This window comes from Saccostrea echinata, unplaced genomic scaffold (assembly GCF_033153115.1).
Source record: "Saccostrea echinata isolate AGI-Se365-2 ecotype Australia unplaced genomic scaffold, CSIRO_AGI_Sech_v1 ptg000014l, whole genome shotgun sequence".
NCBI lineage: Eukaryota > Metazoa > Mollusca > Bivalvia > Ostreida > Ostreidae > Saccostrea > Saccostrea echinata.
The window spans coordinates 7,018,821-7,042,937 of record NW_026889763.1 but is presented as its reverse complement, the minus strand read 5'-3'; the positions used below and the strand labels follow the sequence as shown (position 1 = coordinate 7,042,937).

The 24,117-nt window shown below is 31.4% G+C and overlaps 1 protein-coding gene across 2 annotated transcripts; it reads left to right on the top strand.

Annotated features, from left to right (window-relative positions):
- Positions 1-999: 999 nt before the first annotated feature.
- LOC133186687 (atrial natriuretic peptide receptor 1-like) lies at positions 1,000-24,117 on the top strand. Of its 2 annotated transcripts, XM_061321939.1 has the most exons (25): positions 1,000-1,264; positions 7,643-7,752; positions 9,356-9,490; positions 12,633-12,869; positions 13,133-13,239; positions 13,624-13,731; positions 14,133-14,233; positions 14,607-14,755; positions 14,861-15,015; positions 15,580-15,706; positions 16,627-16,708; positions 16,935-17,031; positions 17,417-17,591; positions 17,814-17,899; positions 18,539-18,643; positions 19,585-19,656; positions 19,762-19,921; positions 20,096-20,242; positions 20,384-20,567; positions 21,084-21,221; positions 21,325-21,448; positions 21,543-21,611; positions 23,282-23,444; positions 23,547-23,657; positions 23,738-24,117. In XM_061321939.1, the coding sequence occupies exons 1-25, from the start codon at positions 1,020-1,022 to the stop codon at positions 24,115-24,117; spliced, it is 3,567 nt and encodes a 1,188-aa protein (XP_061177923.1). In that variant the 5' UTR covers positions 1,000-1,019. The 2 variants fall into 2 exon arrangements, with proteins under 2 accessions (XP_061177923.1, XP_061177922.1); XM_061321938.1 differs by lacking the exons at positions 1,000-1,264; positions 7,643-7,752; positions 9,356-9,490; positions 12,633-12,869; positions 13,133-13,239 and having other exon boundaries at positions 13,630-13,731; positions 14,133-14,243; positions 14,620-14,755.

Below are 24,117 nucleotides of genomic sequence, written 5' to 3'. Positions count from 1 at the left end.
TATAAATATAGGAAGACGAAAAGGTTATCTCCATTAAATGCTGATGAATATTCCCATAAACACTGTAACTTGCAAAGGAATTTACATACCTAAATCACAATGTTTTACTCTAGTTTTTTTTTTGTGGAATTATTTTTCCTTAGTTTCTATTATATTATTGAATAAACACTTTCATTTGCAGAGGAATTTACATTTACCTAACCTACTTTTTTTTCACTCTACTTTTTATAGAATTATTTTTACTTAATTTTATATCAAATCATCAGATTTAAAAAAATTGCATTAAATTATTAAATAAAAAATGGGTCTGTGTTAAATGCCCTAATTACAATTTTTTTATTTAATTTTTTTTTTTGGGGGGGGGGTGTATCGATCAATGTTTGTTGTCTTCACATTTTTAATTCTAACAATTTTTCAACGCAAAAAAGAACTTATTCAAATTTTATTTAATAAAGCATATTTAATGTAGTCAACATTATTAGAATATATCAAATGGGTTCAATTTTATTTCAGAGATTAATTTATCAGTTATTTTTCAATTCTTTATAGCAAATTGCTTTAAGATTTGATTAGGGAAATTACAAAAAAAATTATAAATCTCTTTGATATTCAGCATCCTTTTTTAAATGAACAGAGGTGTCCTTGCGAATTTGTTCCAGATGATCATAAATATTCTTTACATCTTGTATGAAATATGCTGTCCAAATGATGCATGCATAAGCACTAAGACAATGTTGTTAAACAATATTTCATTGGTGCCCTCGGGCATGACGTCACAAAAAGACAATATGGGCGAATGTTCGTAAGACTTTTAGGAAATGTCTCTTCTGGATTTTAAGTGACAATATTTTATACTTCAATATACATTTTTAATATATTGATGGTTATTTTGTGCAATTTGGATCTAGTATAAGATTTAATCCTGTTACTTTCATTTAGAACGGATATTATATATCACTCATGACCATTTCACTTTTGGGAGGTTTTTCTTCAAGATGACATAATCAACAAAATAAACCATGATAATATTAAGAAAGCGTATGCCTTGGGTGTTGTGGACGTTCATTTTTATATACGGAATCGGATTAATTTACGTCTCTTGCAACAAACGGAATGAATTTCGAATAGCTTGGATGGCTCCGAAGAAAGAATATTATAATTTGAGTGCTTCCTCTAGCGTTGGTGCACTAAAAGTGGCCTTAACGGCTATGAGTCAAAACAGTGATACAAAGCAAATACAGTCTCTCCACAATTCTACAATAAAGTAAGTATAGAAAAACATTATTCAATTTTTCCCTTAAAAAACTTATTTACAAAGGTATGCCTAAACTGAGAATATTCAAGTATGTTTTATCTATTTATAAATAGATTAATGCATATTTTACAAAAACAACATGGATATTCAGAAAAATGCTATACACTAGAAAATGAACATGAAATAGATAATCATTATATTAAATTTTATAAACATTAAGAAAATGTCTTAATGAGCTTTTAGAAATCTCCAATCAATCCTGTAATTCATTGCAAATTAAATTGAGCTTTGCCTTTGCATTTATTCAGTTGTTATTTTTACGAGATTGATCTCTCTTCGTTATCTTCACATTCAACATTTCAAAAATAATATATTAACATAACAAAATTTTTGTAATGTAAAAATTATAATAAAAAAGTGTATTTGTGCAGAGGTTGAGATGAAAGATTTTAAGCATTAACATGCACATCCATTTTTTTCTTGATTTTGATTTATGACAAGGATGAAGTTGTAGTGACAGAAAGCATTAAGGTTTGTTTAATATACACAGAATTTTTTCTGTTTATTTCATTGTTAGTGATAGTTTTTGCACTGGACATCCTAACTCTGCACGTTTCTTATTAATGGAAGAGCTGTAACAGAAAAATGAAATAATTAACACATTTCTCACGTAAGGTCATCCTGATTTGCAATTCATATGAATTGAATCTTGTCTCTAGGACGATTTTCAATATTTTTATTTTCACGGTTACAATTAATGCCGCTAAGATATAGATTATTATTTTTTTAAAAAAATGTAAAGAAATAGTAATTTTACATTGAAGGTCAATCTAATTTATATTTTGTATTTATGTATAGAGTATTATTTAGAATTAACTATATAGGCTTTCCTTTAATATTTCAAAGAGTGTTCTTTTAATTATCTTTATAACTTTTGTCATAGAAAGGACAAACGCACTGTTTTCCAATACAAGTTTAGACACACATTTTACACACGTTTTGACCATTGTTTGAGGTGTAGGCTCAATAATTTTACTTCCTATTTAATCAATTTTGAATATCTATAAGCAAATCATTTACGAATTCTGTGTAAAAAGGAAAGAAATGGTAAACAAAACATCCAATCATTTATACGTGTGTTCATTCTCAAATCATAAACTTTATTATTCCATGGTATTTATAATATGCGTAATATTCGTATATTTCCACTTGCATCAGCAATTATAATATTATATACATACAAATAACACTTCATGATATCCTCTCATATTTAGCTCGAAAACAGTCCCACACACTTTTGTTTCTGTACATCAGGCGTGCAGGTGACATGTTAATTAGTCGGACCTTGTCATGTTCCCGATTCCATTAATCAGACGGCGCGGACGCCTAGGGCCATGGAAAACACACTCTGTACACATCTCTGTATCGTCAATTACAACTAATCAGCTTATTACAGCGTTATCGAGTGAAAAAGAAAGACCTAGCGATCGCTATCTTGATTTACAATACACATCTTACATACTACTTGTAAATTAGCTATACAACAAAGAAATATTTGTACAATTTACCTAGATTTTTTTCTTATGAGGGAATGTTATTTGTGATATTAGCAGTTGTTTGCAGTAAAGCAAAAATCCTTTTAATAATACATAAATAAATCAAATAAAATGTATAATTTTTCTGTTACAGTTTTCAATGTGCATTGTGAAATAAGACTGCAAACTAAATAAATTTAATTGCACAAAATAATCTTCACAAAGATTGTATATGAATTATACATTTTTCTGTAGAAAAAGTTGCCTCTTAAGACATGCTTACTTTTTGTTCTCGTTTAAAATCAACATTTCGTAAATTCTATGCGTGTTCGATATTATGACCTTATTTGCAAATACAGTCTATCATTGGGTCGTATTTTGACTAACATGTTTCATACCAATTGTTAGTCCTTTGTTTTTTAAACTAAATTCGACAACGGATTATTCTGTGTATCTGACGGGCACACGGCGGTTGTGACCGGTCGACAGGGGATACTTTTTCACCTGGTTCAATATCTGGAACCTCTGGGTCCGTGTTTTATGCACCGTTCATATATTTGTTTTGTTTTATCTTTACCTTTTTGATTTTTCAATATCTCCTTAATATATACACAATTCAAAAGTGTTTGAAGAAAAATTCTGGTAATGAATCCTTTTCAAATTATCATATACTGAAAGCGTACTTTTTCACGGGGTTATAATTCCACGGAATCACAATTTCTGTTTAATCTGTAGGAAGAAAATTACGCATAATGTAGATTCCTTATTTTTCGCGATTACTTATTATCGCAAAATGTCTATTTGGCGTCAAATCGCGAGAACAATAATTCGCGAGTACACGGTTCATCAACAGATTTTACATTGATTTCAGCACCATAAAAATAAAAGCGAGTAATTTTATTTCGCGAGTGGTGCTTCTCGCGAAATTACGCGATAATTAATTCCTCGCGTATATTTAGGAATCTACTGTATTTCTAAGATTGCCACTATATGCCTTAATGTATTTTAAGTACGCTGGGACAAATTTCCGCGGGAAATTTGTGACCACGTACATAGCGTAAATTAATACCACGAGGAAAAAGTATTTCTACAGTAATAAATTTATCTCGTTATAGATACAACTGTAAATTTATATTTTACTAGAATAAGTTTATTCATATTTCAATCCCTCTACAGTTAATTGTCACAAAATGATTTTCGTCTTCTCTCTTCCTTTGCCATTTGAATTTTCTAATGAGAATATGGCCTTGAATCAAAATCCTATACCCCTGAAAATTTTAGGTCTTATATTAAAATGGAATAATCGCTGTATTATGGCTTGTTTTGACTTAATTATATAATTTTCCATTGAAGTTTTTGTACGCTAGTTCCCAGATAGGGCCTAACCATACATTTATTTGAAAAAAAAAGCGACAAGCTTCAAATTTCGATATATCGAAATGAAATATCAAAATACTGTGGGGAAAAATGAAACAATGGTAGAAAATTCAAGGTCATTTTGGAACAAAAATACAGAATTTCTAGAGTGAGAATTTCATGTTACACGCAAAGCTCTTCTCTGGAAAATAACTGAATACATGTATAGCTATTAGCCAGCTGCAATGTTCTTTCAAAGTAAAATGTAGTTTTAAAATTTAGTTTTTCTGTATATAATCATAATGTACATTGAAAACTTGAGAATAAAATATTTTAAGTCATCTAATTATATCAATTAATGCCGTTGAATACTCATTTCTAATTGCTACTGGTTCGAGTAGTTGCAGAATGTCATATTGTTATATTTACACAAGAGTAATAGAACGTTCAAATGTTGTTTACTTACTTACACTTGACTTAACCGAATGAGAAAAACAAGAATTTACATACTGCATATACTTTAAAGGATTATACCCCCCCCCCCCCCGATGGAGTGTCAGTCCGTCTATCCGTCCATCCGTCCGTCCGTTACGCTTTGCGGTACCAATCTCTTATCCGCAACTCTTCCTATGCCACTGAATAAAATTTAATTAAGACTTTCACAGAATCTTTATTACATGATGCCATTGTGACCTCCTATTTTATTTTATGATACATATATTTCAGGTTTAACATATTAAAATATGAACACTGCCAGCCTTTCTATATTATCGAGGGTACCCATTTCTTATCCACAACTCTTCCTCTAAAACTGAATAAAATTTAATGATACTTTCACAGAATCTTTATTACGTAGTGCCTTTGTGCATCTCCTTCTTTATGTTTTGATTGGACAGATATTTGGGCTCTTCATAGCAAAAAAAACAGACTTGCCATTATACTCCTGTGGGAGAGGAGGTATCATTTATGAGCTCAATACTCACAGTACTTCTAGTTTTCTATTCTTTTTTTGCGATCAGTTCATTTTCAGTCATTGATATGACAAAAGTGCTTTTAATGACAATTTGCATATGATATTGTTATTAAATTTCACTGTTGATTTATGTATAAATTTAGTCACTTCTTTCGTAAAAACCGTCACGGTAGCTCAGTCGCTTCGCCCTTCGCTTCGTGATCGGAAGGTCGTGAGTTCGAATCTAGGCCGCGACTGACCTAAGTTGATGAAAAATAGGTAGCAACTGTTCCTTCCCGCCATGCACTCGGCACTTTGAAGTGAAAGTTGCGGGTCCTTCGGATGAGACTTTAAAAACCGAGGCCACGCGTCACGGCAGGCGTTGGCACGATAAAGATCCCTCACTGCTCAATGGCCCTGAGTGCCGAGTAAGGTCTAAATTTGAAACCCTTTACCGGTATATGGTGACGTCTCTATATGAGTGAAAAATTCTCGAATGGGACGTAAAACAATATACAATCAATCAATCTTTCGTAAAATTTGAATGAAGGCTTTACGAATGATTGTACAGTGAAAAAATTGTATTTATTTTAATATTTATTCAATGACATGGAAATTCAAATATTATTAAGATATCATACTAAGAATATGGAAAATACATGCTTACATTAAAAGAAAAATAAATGAAACAAGAAGTCTGTGAGCCAATGCTCACTAGAAATACCCCCGCTTTGATGTGTATGTACACAAGTTCAGTTATGGACAGACACAAGGATGAACAAGAAGTTTACATCAGATTCGTAGAAAAATGAATCCCACCATATTGCAGGCCTAAACAAAGAGTTAAATTTCAAGCATCTGCAATTAGTAGTTGCTGAGAAAACTGCGACCAAAATTTGTTCTGTATGGTACAGACAAACGCATGGATAAACAGGAAGTTGGCATTGCATTTGTACAAAAATGATTCCCACCTTATGGCATGCCTAAACAAAGAATGTGCTAAAATTTCAAGCATCTGCAATCAGTAGTTGCTGAGAAAACTGCGACCAAAATTTGTTATATATGGTACGGACAGACGCACGGATAAACAGGAAGTTGACATCGGATTCGTACAAAAATGAATCCCACCATATGGCATGCCTCAACAAAGTGTGTGCTAAAATTTCAAGCATCTGCAATGAGTAGTTGCTGAGAAAACTGTGACGAAAATTTTGTTATGAACAGACAGACACACAGACAGACAGATAGACACACAAGGGTAAAACAGTATACCCCCTCTCCTTCGGAGCGGGGGTATAAAAACCATGTTTAACTTTTGATATGTTAATGAAAGGAAATATTAAATAACTCTAATTACAACCTGATGTTTTAAACATTAACATGTGTTGCAACTTGCAACACATGCAACATGTGTTGCTGAATTTGCATTACACGGTGAACAAACTTTGAGACTTGAAAAGAAAATGTTGATGTGCTCAGAAAAATTATCATAAAATTTAACTTCTTGCATACACCTTTCTTCATCTCTTCTAAATTAAATGAGTTGTTGCAACACTCAGAGCAGTTTCTTTTTAATTCCTTGACAAATAAAAAGCCATTTTTCTTCATATCAAAATTCAATATTTATTTATCTTTTCACCGATTTCAATTAATTGTTTTGGATAATTGTAACAAAGATTCTTATATACAGAAACAAAAAGCTCGTAAAGGAAAAGCTCACAAAGTAAAAACAGGGCTTTTTTCCACAGCAATAATTTCCAAGTTCTAGTGAACGCATGCTTGTGAAATTTTTTCATACTGTATTGAATTCCAAATTTGAAATTTGAATTAACTATTGAAATCAGAACAATGCAGAAAAATATCTTTTAAAGTAGTGTGCATTGAATTCATACTGTAAAAGTGGTTATTTTCTCGTCTTGTTAATTACTCGATTAAGTAGAAAGCACATTACAAACAGGAGTCATGTCCGCGATACCGGAAATGTGTACTGTTAAAACTGAATATAATATGTATAAATGCATTGGTATGCAGGAGGATATTTTCAAAAAATATATCCTATCGCATATTAGAGTAAATTATCCCCATGCATAGATTTCCAATTTTACAGTACTCCGTTTTTAAGAAATATCTTCATTCATGTTTCCTCATGCTGCACAATCTCACTGCAGCTCTGATTTTGCTGATTTATGATCTAAGAAATCAACACCAATGTAGACATGAAATATTTCATTTATTAAAAATGACGAAAATAAGAAAAATATATACATGTACGTAATATGATAGGGGATCAGACCAAAAGGTATTTGCATAATACATATATCAATATTCTGATCCCCTAAATTTACAAATAAACAATACATGTATATGCAAATATATAAAACATTGAGTATACAGCAAAAAGATGGCACATCAAAAATAAAAATGCTATCAAATGTTATTGCCGAACATAATTTGGCAATCACATTGTGCCATTCATGTTTTAAGAAATATCTTCATACTGTTTATGTTGATGAATAATGAACAATATCTTTTTTCTGATCTTAGGGTCCGATGGTACGATACAGACTGCAATGCAAAGAGTGCCTTGGCTGCTGCCGTAGACGCAAAATCAAAATTTGACCCGCATCTTTTCCTTGGACCACCATGCTCAGCCGGTAAGTTCATTTTTAACTTTGATTTATCCATAGTTTTCTTATAAAAAGAAAGCAAGGAAACAAAAATAAGAAATATGAAGAAAATTATGTTATTAAAAGCCATGATGTTTTAAAATAAAGTTTAAAAGGTATAATCGAGTATTTAAAAAAAAAATCCAAAGTTAATGATAAACATTATGTGTGTGTTGGATCTGTTTGATTGAATAGCGCAGCACAACTAAAGCTTATGTAATTTGAAAATTCGCGTATTCCAAATAAACAAATGCTCGCTTGAATGTCGGACGACCTGATATTGCACCAAAGTATTGCCCTCGGGCTCCATTCGTCAAAAAACCTGAGGTAAAGTTTTAAGTCAGTTGCTTAACAATTCTTTGACAACATGTAGAAAAGTATGCAAATAAGCTCTCAATAATGACCTAAATTGCCTATGTGTTATAAGGTGAATATTAGCAAAATTGTCTCTAGTCTTCTTATTGTTCTTGTAATTCCAAATACTAAACTGAATAAAAGATGGAAGGTAAAATGGCATAATTATACATGTTAATGTACTGCAACTGAAGTCACCATACGTTAATAAATCACTTACTTAAAGATAACAATTTTTTAATTGATACCTCTTTTAGTATATTTACCTAATCAAATTTTCCGAGTGCAATTTGAGATACATTGTTCAGAAATCTCTACTTAATACTTTTTTGATTAAAAGGGTTTACGAAAAATGTAGTGCGTACTTAAATCTTTAAATGTTAAAATTTAGATATTGTTCATAATATAATGGGGAGAAAAGTGTTTGTACAAATAATTCTGGAAGAACTACACTCCACCAGTATTTCAGTAATATACAAAGTTGATAACTGCAATTTAATAGGACAAATTCTAGTTAATAAGTGTTCCATTAAAAGTGTTTAAAACGTGTTGTTAAAAGTAATTTGATTTGTAAATTTGTAATATTTTTGACTAAATGGTAAAATGTGGTTAATGCATGTTTTAAACAAATTATTCCTTGGAGCAATATCCATTAATTTTGACACGTGCAATGATACCTTAAATTAGCATGTTGGTAAACAAATTTTCATGGAGACTTATTACTGACCTTGACTTAGCACCTGAGAAACTGTTCCAACGAGAGGGTGAAACTTGCTGAACAACCAAGATTTTTTGTCGCATGACACATGTAACTTCACATTAACACTCAGATGTATTTCAACAGACTGTCTTGCCTTCGTTTTGACTTTTGGGATACCGGAATCTTCGAAATCCATTCTAAATTACAAAATTGGGTTTTTTCACATAAAAGCTGGCTGGCATTTTAAGTTTTATAATAATAATAATTAAAAACACCATGAATGGCTTTGACTATATATTCGTAATCAAAATTGGTGACCCTACCGCTTAACTTTTCATTGATTTTTAGAAATCTACGAGATATTTATAGTTATTTTTAAAAATAACTAAGAAAATAAAAGAATTTTTAAAGATTTTTAATTTTGATATCTCAGCAATAATTTTTCAGACATCAATTTTGGAGGAAAAAATTATGGCATTTAATAAATGGATTAATCTAATTAATATAATAACTGACTGTCTGTAATGTTTCTTCCAGGTATGAGAGGAGTTGCCTTACTTGCCTCACACTGGAATACACCCATTTTTGGATGGGTGTCACAGGAAGAAGAATTTCAGGACAAAAAAATGTATTCCACCCTGGTACGATTTCTAGGACCCCTTAATCGGTTTCGTAAGTACAGAACTTCATTACATTTATGCTATCATTCCAATAGAATATTTATCCTTAATAGATAATAAAACATCAAACTTCACTTTTCCAACGCTTATGTATTCCTACATTGTAATGTGAATTACTGGGTGGTTAATCGATTAAGTCATTTAGTAATTATGATTTTCTTTTCTTTTCGTCTTTTCTATTTGTAAACTTATCACTTGTTCGTCATCTCCAGAACTACTGTTTGTTTTATGCACAACTCAGCTTTCAATTTCTTTTCATACAGATTTTTCACTATATAAGAGTAAATCGATATATTTTGCCGATTCCCCGAAAATCGCCTTAAAAGGCTGATTCTCTGCATAGAGGTGCGTCAGTTTGAACTGATACACACGATGTGGAACACCTAGCAATTTCTTTTAATCATAGGAAAGGTTACTGTATGTTCCAAAACAATGATGAATTCAGTTGAAGTTACATATAAGGAGACGGGGTCAGATATATACTGGAAATAAGTAACTTCTTACTGTTACGTCAACATGGTAAATGTGCAGTGAGAGTTGGATCACATAAAAATTGTGTATTTATAAAAAAAAAAACAAAAAAACAGAATAATGCTTGCAGATACCTGTATTCTACTGACTATTTATTCAAATGCAGCTCCCATCTAATGAATTTCCTTATATATTTTATCTGCATTCTGGGTAACTGATATTTCCATTGTGCACTTTATAACTGCACTAAATAAAAAATAGAATTGCAGTTACATGTTTTAAAACTGGTCTCATTTTTGTATCGATATATTAAAACAGTTAAAGTATATTATTGAGGAAGTCACCAAGATTCCAATTCCTCTAGAGCATGCTTCCCCTCGGGAAATAGGCTTGCTCTAGAGGAACTTGCATTTTGTTGACTCCTTCAATGATATGCATTAACTGTTTAATAACAGTAAGTATTTATAAAGAGAAACTGTAGTGATTCTTTCTCGTGATTAAAGTTCTATCTGTAAATATAGTACCAAAACTTTTCTTAATAAAATATATTGATGAAAAATGTAGATAACGAATAGTATTCAAGCTCAAAGGCCATTAAAACAATACAAATCGGGAGCAGAGCAAACACAGACCTCCAAAACATCAGAGGGGGGATCATGTGCCTTGGAGGAGTGAGCATTCCCTGCCGACCGTTCACACCCGCTGTGTTCTCCTTGTCATGATCGGCAAATATACGGAAAAATTCGTAGACAATTCAGTGTGCAAATAATGGCCTAACAATTAGTATGAAAAATGTCAGTCAGCATTTGACTTAATGATAGGTTGTATTTTCTGACAAGGTCATTGTATCGATCATAAAATTTACGAAATGATGACTTCAAATGAGACTGTTAATATCCTTGTTTCATGAACTTGGTTTTCAATAGCTTGCCTCCTTTTTAGAAATTGTTCATACTTAGAGCATGATCTTGTGTATCGAATCAACTGGGAGACAAAAACCCCATATGCAGGTGATACGGGTATGTTGCTACATAAGGAAGTTGACGATTGAAAAATTGAAGCCATCACGTTTTTCATAAAGCTTTGTTGTTAGGTTACCATTAATTTTTTTTTCTAGTAAAATATCCAAATATGAAACAGATGTATCAGACTCTGTGGTATCTTTTTATTTCAAGCTCATTGGGATATATCGTAAAAGACAAAGAAACTTAACCAAGGATCATTATTCTGTTTATTGCTGTTGTCATAGTTTCTACTCCAGGTGTTTTGTTATACGTACAATCCAACAGACCTCAAGTCTTGTTAGAGACTTCTAGTTGATTATATGAATCACATATCCATTGATTGATACATTAGTTAATTATGACTACAATTGTCAAAAAGCACAAGGTGTCACTTACTTAAAACGTGAAGGATGTGTCAAAATGTTGCCTCTTTGGTATTGTTTTTGCATTTGAAAGACTAAATAGAAGTGCAAGTTATTAAAAGGCTTTTTCATAGTTCATTCGAAAGACCTTCATTGTTAATTACATCGTTCTGGATTTCGTAGGAAATCTATGTTTTATTCTTTAATTAAAAGACATCTTGATCTTTAGCATTCGATATTCTATCAACGATCTAGGATAGTTACCTACAGCAAGGCAAAATGAACTCAGCATTACTGCTACATTATATGTTTCTCAGACAAGTATCTCTCTTCCTTTCATGAAAATAAAAACATTTAGTTACAAAAACAGTTTATGTGAAAATAGATTTTTGAAAAGAAAAGAAAGAAAGAAAACTCGAAATATTTAATTTTACAAAAAACAGTTTGTACATGCTTTATTATTGCTAGAACACATTTCTAAAAGAAGTTGGTATCTTTCTTGCATTTTCCGACGAATCTATTCTTTAACATTAAAATTAAAACTTAAAACAAAACATGAAAAACATGAACAAATTGATAATCTTAAAGATAGCAGTTCATATAGACTTTCTGGATTTTGGCGAATGTCATGTATTTTTTATTTGACTTTTGATTAATTGAATTGTGTGATCACATGCCACGTCATCTGATGCTACGAGTGGATGGAAAACTTCGTTATTAATATGTCTTAAGCAGTAATAAAGCCTTAAAAACTGTTTTACAAATCACAATAACGCAAAACTAAGACGTTTACATAGCTAATGACTGTGTCAAGCACCCGGCACTAGAAGTGAAAGTCTCGGGTCTTTTCCATGAGACTTTAAAAACGTTCTAGGCGTTAGTACGGTAAAAATCCTTCACTGTAACGGCCGTAAGCGCCATGCACAAAAAAAATGTGGCACTTCACCTAAAGCATGACGTCTCTGTATAAGGGAAAAATTCTCTTATTGGACGTTAAGTTCCATGTATTCAATTTATCAGTTAGTCGAAAAAGTAACCCGATGAAGAGTATAAATTGAAGGTCTTTTTGAAATAGTTTTGCCCTTTTTGTGCAAATTATATGCAGTTAAAACTAACGTTAGAATGGGACAAAAAACAAAAGGTTCATTTTTTTCTAGTCAACATGGAACTATTTATGAACATATGAAAAAATTACATTTTTTTATTCAGAGAATTTTATCCGTGAATTGCAGCCAAAGTTTGATACAGTACTCCGAGGCATTTTTTAAAAGTTTTAACATTTTTCATTTTTCTCCAGCTGGTGTTATGTTCCATATGACGTCCCTCTTTAAATGGAATCAATTCGCTGTGATGTATGATGAACGGGATCCATATCGAGCCGTGGCATCTGCAATTTCTGAGAAAAAATCCATCGAAAATGACGAAGATGAAACAAAAAATTGGTACAGCATCATACGGTCCTTCAAGGTTTCCAATGATATGGAAGAGAAAGAGATAGAAGACATGTTTATTCAATTAAAACGATATTCAAGAAGTACGATTTTCTAATATTATTGCTCATATCTTACAAAAGGGTAATTCTGGCTTTTCGATTATCAACACTTGAACTTATTGCTGTTTAAATCAAAACTTATTACTTTGAAATAGAAGTGTTTTAATACTACATTTTGTACGAAAAAATAAATTTTTAGACTATTTAAAAAGGATTATTGATTCTTTGGAATATGAGAAGGGAGGTGTTATAAAAATTGTATACTAGTATATTAAATGGATTAATCTTAAATATCTATTTTGTAGTTATCGTAATGGCGTTACCCTGGTTAGACATGCGGAGATACATGCTTGTTGCACATAGACTAGGGATGACAAATGGAGAGTATGCTTTTCTCTGCATTCACGGCGATGTAAGTTAAATTACCGACCTGTACATTTTCAAATTTGTGGATAAATTTCTTTCTTTAAATTTCTTTTGTCATAGTAATCTTTAAGAATCGACCAATTAATTAAAACAAATTTAGGATGGAAATGATGTATACATTTATAATTTTCTGTCGCATGATTCGTGAACAAAAGTTGATTTTAATAAATTTTAAAAGTAGGTACAATTGACCTGATTATGGTTGGCTAACGTTATCAATTGCAAGGAAAATCTTTCAGTACATCAAATTGTTCATCGGATTAGACATGGATAGCTTCCACTTTATATATGCGTATTAAATATGATTTTCGATTACTCTTTAGTTAAACTGTGTTCATAAAGCTATGATATGATATATTTCTAATTACAGCTCTACACGTATGATAGAATGGAAACTGATGTGTTTTCTGACAGGGTTTGGAGAAGAAATGACTCGTTTGACGAGATAGCTAAACAGGCGTTTGAACCAGTATTGCATGTAAACATGCATTTATTTTTACTTCACTTTTTTAAGCAATCGTCTTTGAATTCTAATAAAATCATATATTAAGTTTTGGAGACAATATTAATTTCTTTGATCATTTCAGCTAACACAAAATTAAGTACTGTAAAATCCCCAATTTTCGTGGAGGTTTAGTATTTGTTTTCGAGGTATGAAGAGATCCACATTTATATCCTCCGCGAAATTTAAAATTTCAAATATATAACAACTTAGTACTTCTTCAACAACGAGATCAAATCTGACGAACCAGTACTTTTCCCCAAATCATGAAAATTTGACCCAACGAGAATATGTGATTTTGCAGTATTCTATTCTTGTTATTTTGTTGTCTGAACAAGTTGTTTTCATGAAATGATATAATTTGGGATATTGAATAGATTATGATGAAACCCCTTGAGAAAAATAACTGGACACTTTTCAAAGCTGTTGCTGATGAGTATGGTGATAAAACGGATCCTAACTGGAATCTACCTATCGAGCACACTTCAGTAAGTACTATTATTCCAGGAAGTCGACAGAATCAGATTCATTTATTTAAACTAGGCAACAATACTGGGTAAATTTAGCTTTTCATATTCTCGATAACAATGATGTTAAAGTAACCAAAAGGAAAATTTAAATGCAGATATAAAGCACATCAGTATACCCATTAATTTTATTGCTCTCAAATTGTCCAAAATAAAATTTTATTTGTTACCTCATTTTATAGAAATTTCAAGAGTTGGGGGGATTCTTTACCATATGTTGTAGTGTATCAAACATAATTTCTAAGGATTAAATTGTAGATATGTTTAAGATACTTAAGATGTGCATACATATCTTACAAATATAATATACAAGTTAATGCAGAGTCCATATTTTCAGCCTGATGCCTATTCTCCTTATCTTTACGATGCAACTTTAATGTGGGCAATGTTAGCTGACAAAATCTTAAAACAGAATAAAAATCCAGATGATGGAGAATACATGTTTAAGATGGCAGCAACTTTAACAGAGGAAGGTATTCACATCTGTTTATTTTGAATCGCAATGGTAAATATTTTGTGTAAAGTAAACTTGCTGTTTGATATGGACTGAAGAAAGTAAATATTATGAATTCTTCCAGAGGAAATTGATGGACTTACCGGAAGAGTTAACTTAGATGACAAGGGAGATAGAAATCTTGACTTTCAAGTTCTCGACATGTCTGAAAATGGTACATTCACTAGAATTATCACCATTAATTACCTCGGGAAAGGAATAAGAGAGGTGAATTTCGAGGTATGTACATTTTTTATGGTTTTATTTTCTATGCACTGAAAATATATAATACACTTTGACAATGCTACTGCTAGCATTTCTTGTGAACCCAATATCATCAAATAAGAAAATAATTTGTTATTAATATATTATTCTGTAGTATAATTCCAAGTCTACAGAAAATCTTTGCAATGGAAGATGTATCTAATCACAAAAAAAGTAAAAAAAAAAAAATAAATAAATAAAAAATTCAATTTTAATTATTATTCAAAAAGTAATTGATGAATATTTATCATCTTACTGCCTCATCAAATTTTAAAAAGGACAATTTTTGGAAATTAAATGTGATATAAATTATAAATATCTATTTATATTATTAATTACTACAATGACAAAACCAGAAAAGAAACAAAAAAGAAAACAAAAACAATGAAACAAAATAAAAAATAATTTGTTCAGATAATATGTATCTGGGAAAAAGATATTCAAATATATTTCAAGGGCTGCCATGACTTACAAATTAATTATTATGATTATTAGTTTTCAAATGTTCTTAAGTGTCACAATAAAAAATTCTATTCAAAGGGCAATAAGACAACAGACCAAGTCAGTCGATGGCCAAATGATAAAATTGGTGTCCACAACGCCCCTCCAGATGAACCTGAGTGTGGGTTTGACGGGAAGAAGTGTCCAGAGGAAAATGAACAACCAGGTAATTCCTAAATTATGAGGAATTATGCTACAATTAATTAGTATTGGACAAATGATTCACCATTCTAATGAGGACTGACACATTACATTAATAAACTCTTTCCCTTTGGATATTTTCCGAAAGAAAAAAAGATATCGATAATTCATTGATTGGTTTGTACCGATGATAATATGGACTTAAGGGGATATGTCTAAATCTGGCGAAGAGCTGGATAATTTATCATTGTAGCATCCATCTGTATTAGAAAGGGATATTCAAATGAGATGATTTATCATTCACCATTATGCTTATAACCATTTTTATCAACTTTAGAAGAAATAGGATACATTTACTTACACTGTACTTTGTTTTTATTTATAATATGTGCATGGTAGAGAATATTACAAATCAACTGCACTGATTAGATGTGCTTTTTAATAACTATTTCATTATCATCTGATATTTATGTAGATTAGTTAAAATTTTAAAGAACTTTTTTATTTCCTTTGTGCAAAAAAAATATCGTTTGAAAGTACAGTATAATTTTTATTATGAATATCTGTTGACACCAATCTATATTCATGTTAACATACTTCAAACGCAGCTTCTCAAAATGTTGTGCTTCAAAAATAAAGTAAGGAAAAGTTATATAAAAGCCTATGGCTAGAAGGTTTGAATAAGTTGGAGGAGTCGGTTTTGTAGAAATACTTTACAAGAGCCTTCTCTGTGTATGTTAAGTCAAAGTTATATTAAATAAAATACATTTGTTTTATTTTCTATTATAATTAATTTTATTTGCAATTATTTCCCAAGTTTTATGTTATCTTTTTATGTCTTATTATATGATAGTTGCTAAACGTAGTGAAAAATTTTATTTAGCATAGAATGGCATTGCTAAAAGCAAGGATCTTATATTGCCGACTTTTTAAAATTCATTTTAGATAATACGTTCATCATTGTGTTCTCCTCTGCTGCATCCGGATTTGTTATTGTCGTTGCAATTATCGTACACTGTGTTCTCAAGTAAGAGAAATTATAAAAGAATTTTCCATTTTTTAGTTAGTGCAGATTAATTTATGGAAGACCTAAAGAATCAAATTTCTTTCATTCAAATATATATACATTCAAAATATTGAAATAAAATAGGACATATATATTTGTACCTTTGGTTAATTAAGTTCCAGACTTGTTCACAATACTTGTATTTTACTGTCAAGATTAGTTTCTACCATATATACTCTTTGAAAAGGCGTTACAGAAGAATCAAGACATTGAAGAGTATGATTTGGCAGGTGCGATTTGAGGAAATTGACTTTGTTACCGCTTTGTTGACTGGCAGCGTTAGGGTTAGTGTTTATTTAATTTTTCTTTAAATTTTCCATTAATTATATTATTTTTTCCATCGATCAAATATCTTAATTTTTCTGTTTTAGCAATTGTTTCAAATATTAGTATACCAAATTGCTTTTAAGTGGAAGATTTATTTAAGTCACATATTAGTTAATAAAGTTGTTCAATAACCGAAGATGTATGGTATAAAGTGTTAATTTTATGTCTAAATTGATTTTTTTGTTTTCTGAACAAAATATCGCATTATTAGGATTTGATCAGTTATCATATTTATTCACTTACATACCTTTCTTAATATTAAAAATTAAACTAGTAATTCCTGGTTTGAATTCTTCCTGCATTGTCTTATATTGTAATCAATGGATGTTGTTCTTACATAAGTCTAGCTTTAAGAACCTTGCAAGAAGAAAAGGAAGTGGGAACAAAAGGAAATCTCGTCCCAGCAGAACAGAGAGTCCGTTACAGAATGACTTAAAAGTTTCCCCTGATCATTCACCTGCTTTTCTTAGTAAACCGGAACAGGGTACAATGTTCGGTTCTGTAGCTTACATCAGAGGTGGGTAGTTTATATAAAAATTGGAAATAGGCATATTTTAAGCTATCAAAGTATATGAATAGTTTCACCCCCCTTCACCTCAGACAATGGTTGGGATGAAGATTTTGCGTAAAAGTATAAGTTTTATATCTATATTGTACTATTTTCTTTTAAAGACAGTTTTTCTTATTTATATAATAAATATTGACTGTATAATTATGTAGATTTCTTTTTCTTTTAAAGGAAGCCTGGTGTCCGTCAAGCGATTGACACGAAGTAATGTAAACTTGACTAACATGCCAAAGCAAATATTGCAAGAGTTGAACAGGGTGAAGCATTGTTATTCAGTTTGGCTAATAGAAAAAATGTTTAGATGCTATGTACAACAAGGTTTATTACTCAAACAATTGTATTCTCTCGTTTATGAACTTGAACTGTATTTATTTAATAATTTGACAAAGATGTTTAATGTAATGCCGAAAGTATTTTCTATCGTTCAATTACATGTGGATAAAAAAAAGGTCCAAGCTTCCTATTAGAAGTTATTTTAGGATTATACTGTGAAACTATAATAACATTTAAGTTTTTTCAAGAAATTTTGTCCTCGAACAAATGTGTATTTTTGGAAATAAAAATGTGCTCCCATGAGGTACTGATTTTACAGTATGTCTGAATTCGAGAAAATGCTATGCAACACAACAACATCATTTCTCGTCCCTTTCAACGATTACTTAGTTATTTAATTTCAGAGGTCACTTTCCTGTATAATTGTCATCTTTATTATTTTAAATGTTCTAAATGAATTATAGTCCTTAATTATTTCACTTCATACTTCGCCCTGAAGACAGAAAAGTTTTATAATAGTTGTCATCTTGGTTCAAAATAAATTTTTAAGAAATAATTTGTTTACTCTAAATTTTGGAAATGGAGACGGTTTGACATTTCACTATTTGTTTATGTTTCAATAGCTAATGGAGCTGAAGCACCAGAACTGCTGTGCATTTGTGGGGGCATGTATTGACCCAGGTCGGATCCTTCTTTTGTGGGAATACTGTGTCAAAGGAAGTCTACAGGTTAGTGAGGCGAAAGGCAATATGCTTTAAATAAATGGATTACAATTTAGCATACAATTTTGAATAGAAAAAATATCAAATCACTGACTGCATATAAAATTAAGCAATGTAATTTTCTTGGCCATCATGTATTATGATATCATGACGTCATTAATTATGTGATCAATTCCATGTTATGCTCTATTTTTCAAAATTTCGAATATAGTATAGAGAACAACCTCTGATTTTATTTTTTTTTTTTAAAAAACAAGTATCAATTGATTTTTTTTTTTCATAATAACTTAATTTTCCTTTTAATCTGTTTTTGGATCAAAGGCCCGGGTCATATTTTTAATTCTTTCTTGGGTGTACTCAAATACAAGAGTTTTGTGTTAGATTCAAGAATACTGAAGTTCTTTGATATATAAGTGTTTGAACTGGGACATTCGGTGATAATTGTTCCATAGACATGTTATTTTACGCATAGAGTTGAAACAAACTCTTAGACGTGGAAGTAACTGTATCCTATCCAAATGCCCTTTGCACCCTTGGTAAAAATGCTACAGATAAGGGACTTTTTCCCCTTAAATATTTGATATCATTGATGTTAACTTGGTAATTAACATATCAATACATTAGTAAGCTTGTTTAAGAGCAAATGTCACAGTTCAGAACTTAGGTCAAATGTAAAAAATTATATTTTGTTGTTAATCCCCTTGATTTGTAAAAAAATAATAAATAACTTTAAGAAAAACTTTTGATTTTTGATTAAGTATAGGGCTTTATGTATATTAATTGGGTTGTTCGCAAAATACGCAAAAATTTCCCCTCGCGAACATTTACACATTTAAAGTGTTAGCGTTAGGTAGCATTGATACATGGTGCTTTACCTACAATGATCGGGCCTTTTTCATTTTTCATTACGCGCGACCCATGAATACATAATTTTAATTATTTTACAGGATGTTATATGGAACCAGAATATCAAGCTGGACAGGATGTTTATGTTCGCATTGTCTCAAGATATTGCAAAGGTAACTTATGATTAACCTTGTGATGTAAAGTCTGCACTATTTTTCGAATCTCTAAAATCCTAGCAAAAAGATTTTTTCAATAATTCAAAGATTTTTTTATTTCAGGGATTAGACTTCATCCATAAGAGCTCCATACATTACCATGGGAATTTGAAAAGTTCAAATTGTGTTGTGGATAGCAGGTGGACTTGTAAACTTGGAGATTTTGGAGTGCCTAGTCTTCGTCATTGTGACAAATGTCAAAAGGAGGAAGAAAATCCAGACAGTAAGAGTTTAAAACTTTTAAATTACTGAAGAGCCACGGGGTCAAATGAAACTTTAAGAAATTAAAACATTATACTCAAGTTCTAATAATTGAAATTTACATTATTGTTTATTCCCAAAATAAATATTTACATACGCTATATTTACTTCATTAAAAACGTACTATTTTCACCAGAACTTCAATGGACAGCCCCAGAGATACTTCGATCAGAGAAATCAATTGACAAACAGAAGGCAGACATCTTTTCCCTTGGAGTGATCCTCAAAGAAATCTTTACTCGATCAGGGCCTTACACGGAGTATTCCTTTCTCAGAAGTAAAGGTACGTGTACTGTATAAAATACTTCTTTCAAACATTGATTATCTACATGTAAATACAATATTCAGTATTTACTGGTATAAAGGTTTATGAAATAATAACATATATAATTATATGATACAATTATCACTATGTACTTTACAGAGATTATCGATAAAGTGAGAAGTCCAGATTGTGGGTCGCCACCCTTTCGTCCGAAACTTTCCGTGGAAGTTCGACAGACGCAGGATTTGTTTGCATTAATTGAAGAGTGCTGGAATGAAAATATCATCATCAGACCCTCTGCTGGGCGAATTTTGAAAACACTAGCCAGAATAAATCCATCCAAGTAATGTTTTAAAATTCAGTTTTCTTTGGCTTTCCATGAGTTTTGAATTCTTAGATTTTCTAACTTTTCTTATTATTACTGTCATTTACATCACTGGTTAACAAAATAATGAAAATAAACTCCAAATCTAAGCAGCTATTTGAATTTCAATTCTATTCAAATTGACATTTTAAAGGAGCGTAAAAAATAGTAGACATTTCTTCTTTGATAATAAAAAAAAATAATTTCATGTCTGAACTCCTCAGCTTAAGTATTAATTATTTTCTATTTTATACATTACAATTTACAACTTCCTTTAAAGAAAACTTGGGCAAGGTTTTTTTTTTCATTTGAAATGTTACAAAATCATTTTAAAGAAAATGCTTTCATGACTGTTTATCTTGTACATTAGGCCTAGCTTTGTTTCTGTTTGTGGATAGGGAATGTTGTTGCTCCCAGTCCAGAGTCAGTCCTTCGCTATTTACGAAATATGCATAATTTTATTAAAATTTAAAATAAAATTGTTCTTCGTTCTAGGATGACGATGATAGACAATATGATAGCTATACTGGAGAAGCATGCAAACCATTTAGAAGAGTTGGTAGCGGAGAGAACGAGCGAACTGGATGCTGAGAAGAAAAAGACAGAAAATCTCCTGTATAGAATGCTACCACAGTAAGAACTAACAAGTTTACATGAAATATCAAAAAAATTATTTCTTCTTCTATTACTATTATATGATATATTGAGCATAATTGCTAAATATTCTTGTAATTAGATCAGTAGCCGACGATTTAAAGAAAGGAAAACCGATAGAAGCGGAACATTTTGACGAGACTACAATTTACTTCTCTGATATTGTTGGATTTACCACAATATGTGCTGGTAGTACACCAATACAGGTATATATCACCTTGTTTTCTTTTTTAACATTTCAGTTTTGAATGTGATATACATGTGTAAGTATCTAATGTTGTAATTTTATTTAAATTTCAGGTCGTAAATTTGCTTAACAGCTTGTACACACTTTTTGATGACATCATCACAAGATACGATGTCTACAAGGTGAGGTTTATGCACATACATAAAATATTGTGTATTATTCATGTTATTATGTGGTTAGTGAATTTTACTAATTTTAAACTATGATACTAGAATTCATATAAATTTTAATAAGTAAATTACCAAATTAAGTATCTTCTTTGATTTTATTTTTTTTAGACGACCTTTGAGTCTACTTCATTTTTTTAATAGAAGACGTAAAATTGTCTTAAAAACTAATGTTAAACAAGATGTGTTTGTGAAACACTGATGCCCCCGTATGGCAGCTTATGGCGAAGGTTAAAGTTTCTTCAAATGCAAGTCAAAATCAAGGCCAAAAGATAAGAAATGTTGATACCCAAAGAAAGGTCTTGTCTCGAGGAATACACCTATGAAATTTGAAAGACCTAGATACAACTCTTCAGAAGTTATGACGAAGGTTAAAGTTTTTTGAATAAAAGTCAAACGTCAAGGTCAAGGTCAAAGTGGTTGGTATCCAAAGGAAGAACTTGTCACAAGGATTACATATGTGAAGTATGAAATCCCTAGCACCAACCATTCAAAAGTTATGGCCAAGGTTAAAGTTTTTCAAAAGTAGGTCAAACTCCTAGGTCAAGGTCAAAGGGTCAAAGTGGTTGGTATCCAAAGGAAGGTCTTGTCACAAGGATTACATATGTGAAGTATGAAAGCCCTAGCATCAACCATTCAAAAGTTATGGCCAAGGTTAAAGTTTTTCAAAATTAGGTCAAACTCCTAGGTCAAGGTCAAAAGGTCAAAGTGGTGGTTGGTATCCAAAGGAAGGTCTTGTCGCAAGGATTACATATGTGAAGTATGAAAGCCCTAGCTCCAACCATTCAAAAGTTATGGCCAAGGTTAAAGTTTTTCAAAAATAGGTCAAACTCCTAGGTCAAGGTCAAAGGGTCAAAGTGGTTGATATCCAGAGGAAGGTCTTGTCACAAGGAATACACATGTGAAGTTTGAAACCCTAAGCACCAACTGTTCAAAAGTTATGGCCAAGGTTAAAGTTTTCCAAAAGTAGGTCAAACTCCAAGGTCAAGGTCAAAAGGTCAGAGTTGTTGATATCCAAAGGAAGGCCTTGTCACAAAGAATACACATGTGAAGTTTGAAACCCCAAGCACCAACTGTTCAGAAGTTATGGCTAAGGTTAAAGTCTCATAAAATTTTGCAAAAGTAGGTCAAACTCCAAGGTCAAGGTCAAAAGGTCAAATATGATGGTACCCAAAGAAAGGTCTTGTCACAAGGAATACACATGTGAAATATGAAAGTCATAGCTCCAACCAATCAAAAGTTATGGGCAAGGTTAAAGTTGACAACAGACAAACAGATAAACAGACAAACAGACAGACAGGACAAAAACAATATACCCCCGGGATCTTTCGATCCGGGGCATAAAAAACTTAATTTCAATTATTCCTATTTATTCATGTTAAGGCGTACATTATGAAGACTAAACTAAGCTATAATTTGTCTTAAGCTTAAATTTGTCAAACCATATCCAGGAATTTAGTATTTTCTTTCTCATAGGATTATACTGAGCATTAAAACATATATAAAATATAACTCTGGATAACAGACTTCACTGAGTCAACAAAAAAGAGAGAAATGTGATGGTCCATAGATAAATAAATATTTTTTCCAAATTATGTTCATTTTAATTATTTCTATTTTTCTAGGTGGAGACTATTGGAGATGCTTACATGCTTGTAAGTGGCCTACCGAAACGTAATGGAAATAGACACTCCAAAGAGATCGCAGACTGTGCCATGGATATAATGGCTTCAATCGGTTCTTTCAGTATCCCACATCAACCGAATAACAAACTGAAAATTAGAATAGGTAATGAACTTGTTCAAGTTTACATCTTATCATTTCTTCAGATAGATAATGGAAATTTTCTATTTTAATAAGTACTCTTTTTAATGCTTCGTTTCTGTATAGGAATCCACTCTGGTCCGGTTGTGGCAGGAGTTGTTGGCCTTGCTATGCCACGTTACTGTTTGTTTGGTGATACTGTTAACACTGCTTCCCGTATGGAGTCAACTGGTCTACGTAAGTAATATCTCTCAATTTCAGAGAAAACATCCATCAAGTAAATCGCAGAGTAACTCATTTTTTGTTTGTATTTGTAGCATTAAAAATTCACATGAGTGCAGTAACTTATGATCAACTTGAAACGTTCGGATGTTACCACATCATGTATAGGGGTGAAACAACTGTGAAAGGAAAAGGAGTCATGAAAACTTACTTTCTAGTTGGAAAGGATGGTTTCTCAAAAGAACTGCCATGTATTACTGAAGAGGAATTAACACTGAAATTTTCTCCATCTACCTCAAGTGATCTGCATTACATGGGAGTCGGTACAACTTCACCAGTGACACCCAAAACAAGTGTTACGACTATTAAAGAAAACGAGTTACAGATAAGTTGTGAAAAGGAAACTTGTCCATCGGAAGAGAGACGTCTTGCTCTTCCTCGGCGAGCCAGTATGATGGAGATTTCGGCTTTATGA

Bases quoted from the DNA above. Each gene is read 5' to 3' on its own strand.
- LOC133186687 (XM_061321939.1), top strand. From the start codon at position 1,020: ATGATAATATTAAGAAAGCGTATGCCTTGGGTGTTGTGGACGTTCATT. The intron at 20,568-21,083 runs GTAATGTTTTAA...TCTTCGTTCTAG, and splicing joins GCCAGAATAAATCCATCCAA to GATGACGATGATAGACAATA. The intron at 21,612-23,281 runs GTGAGGTTTATG...CTATTTTTCTAG, and splicing joins CAAGATACGATGTCTACAAG to GTGGAGACTATTGGAGATGC.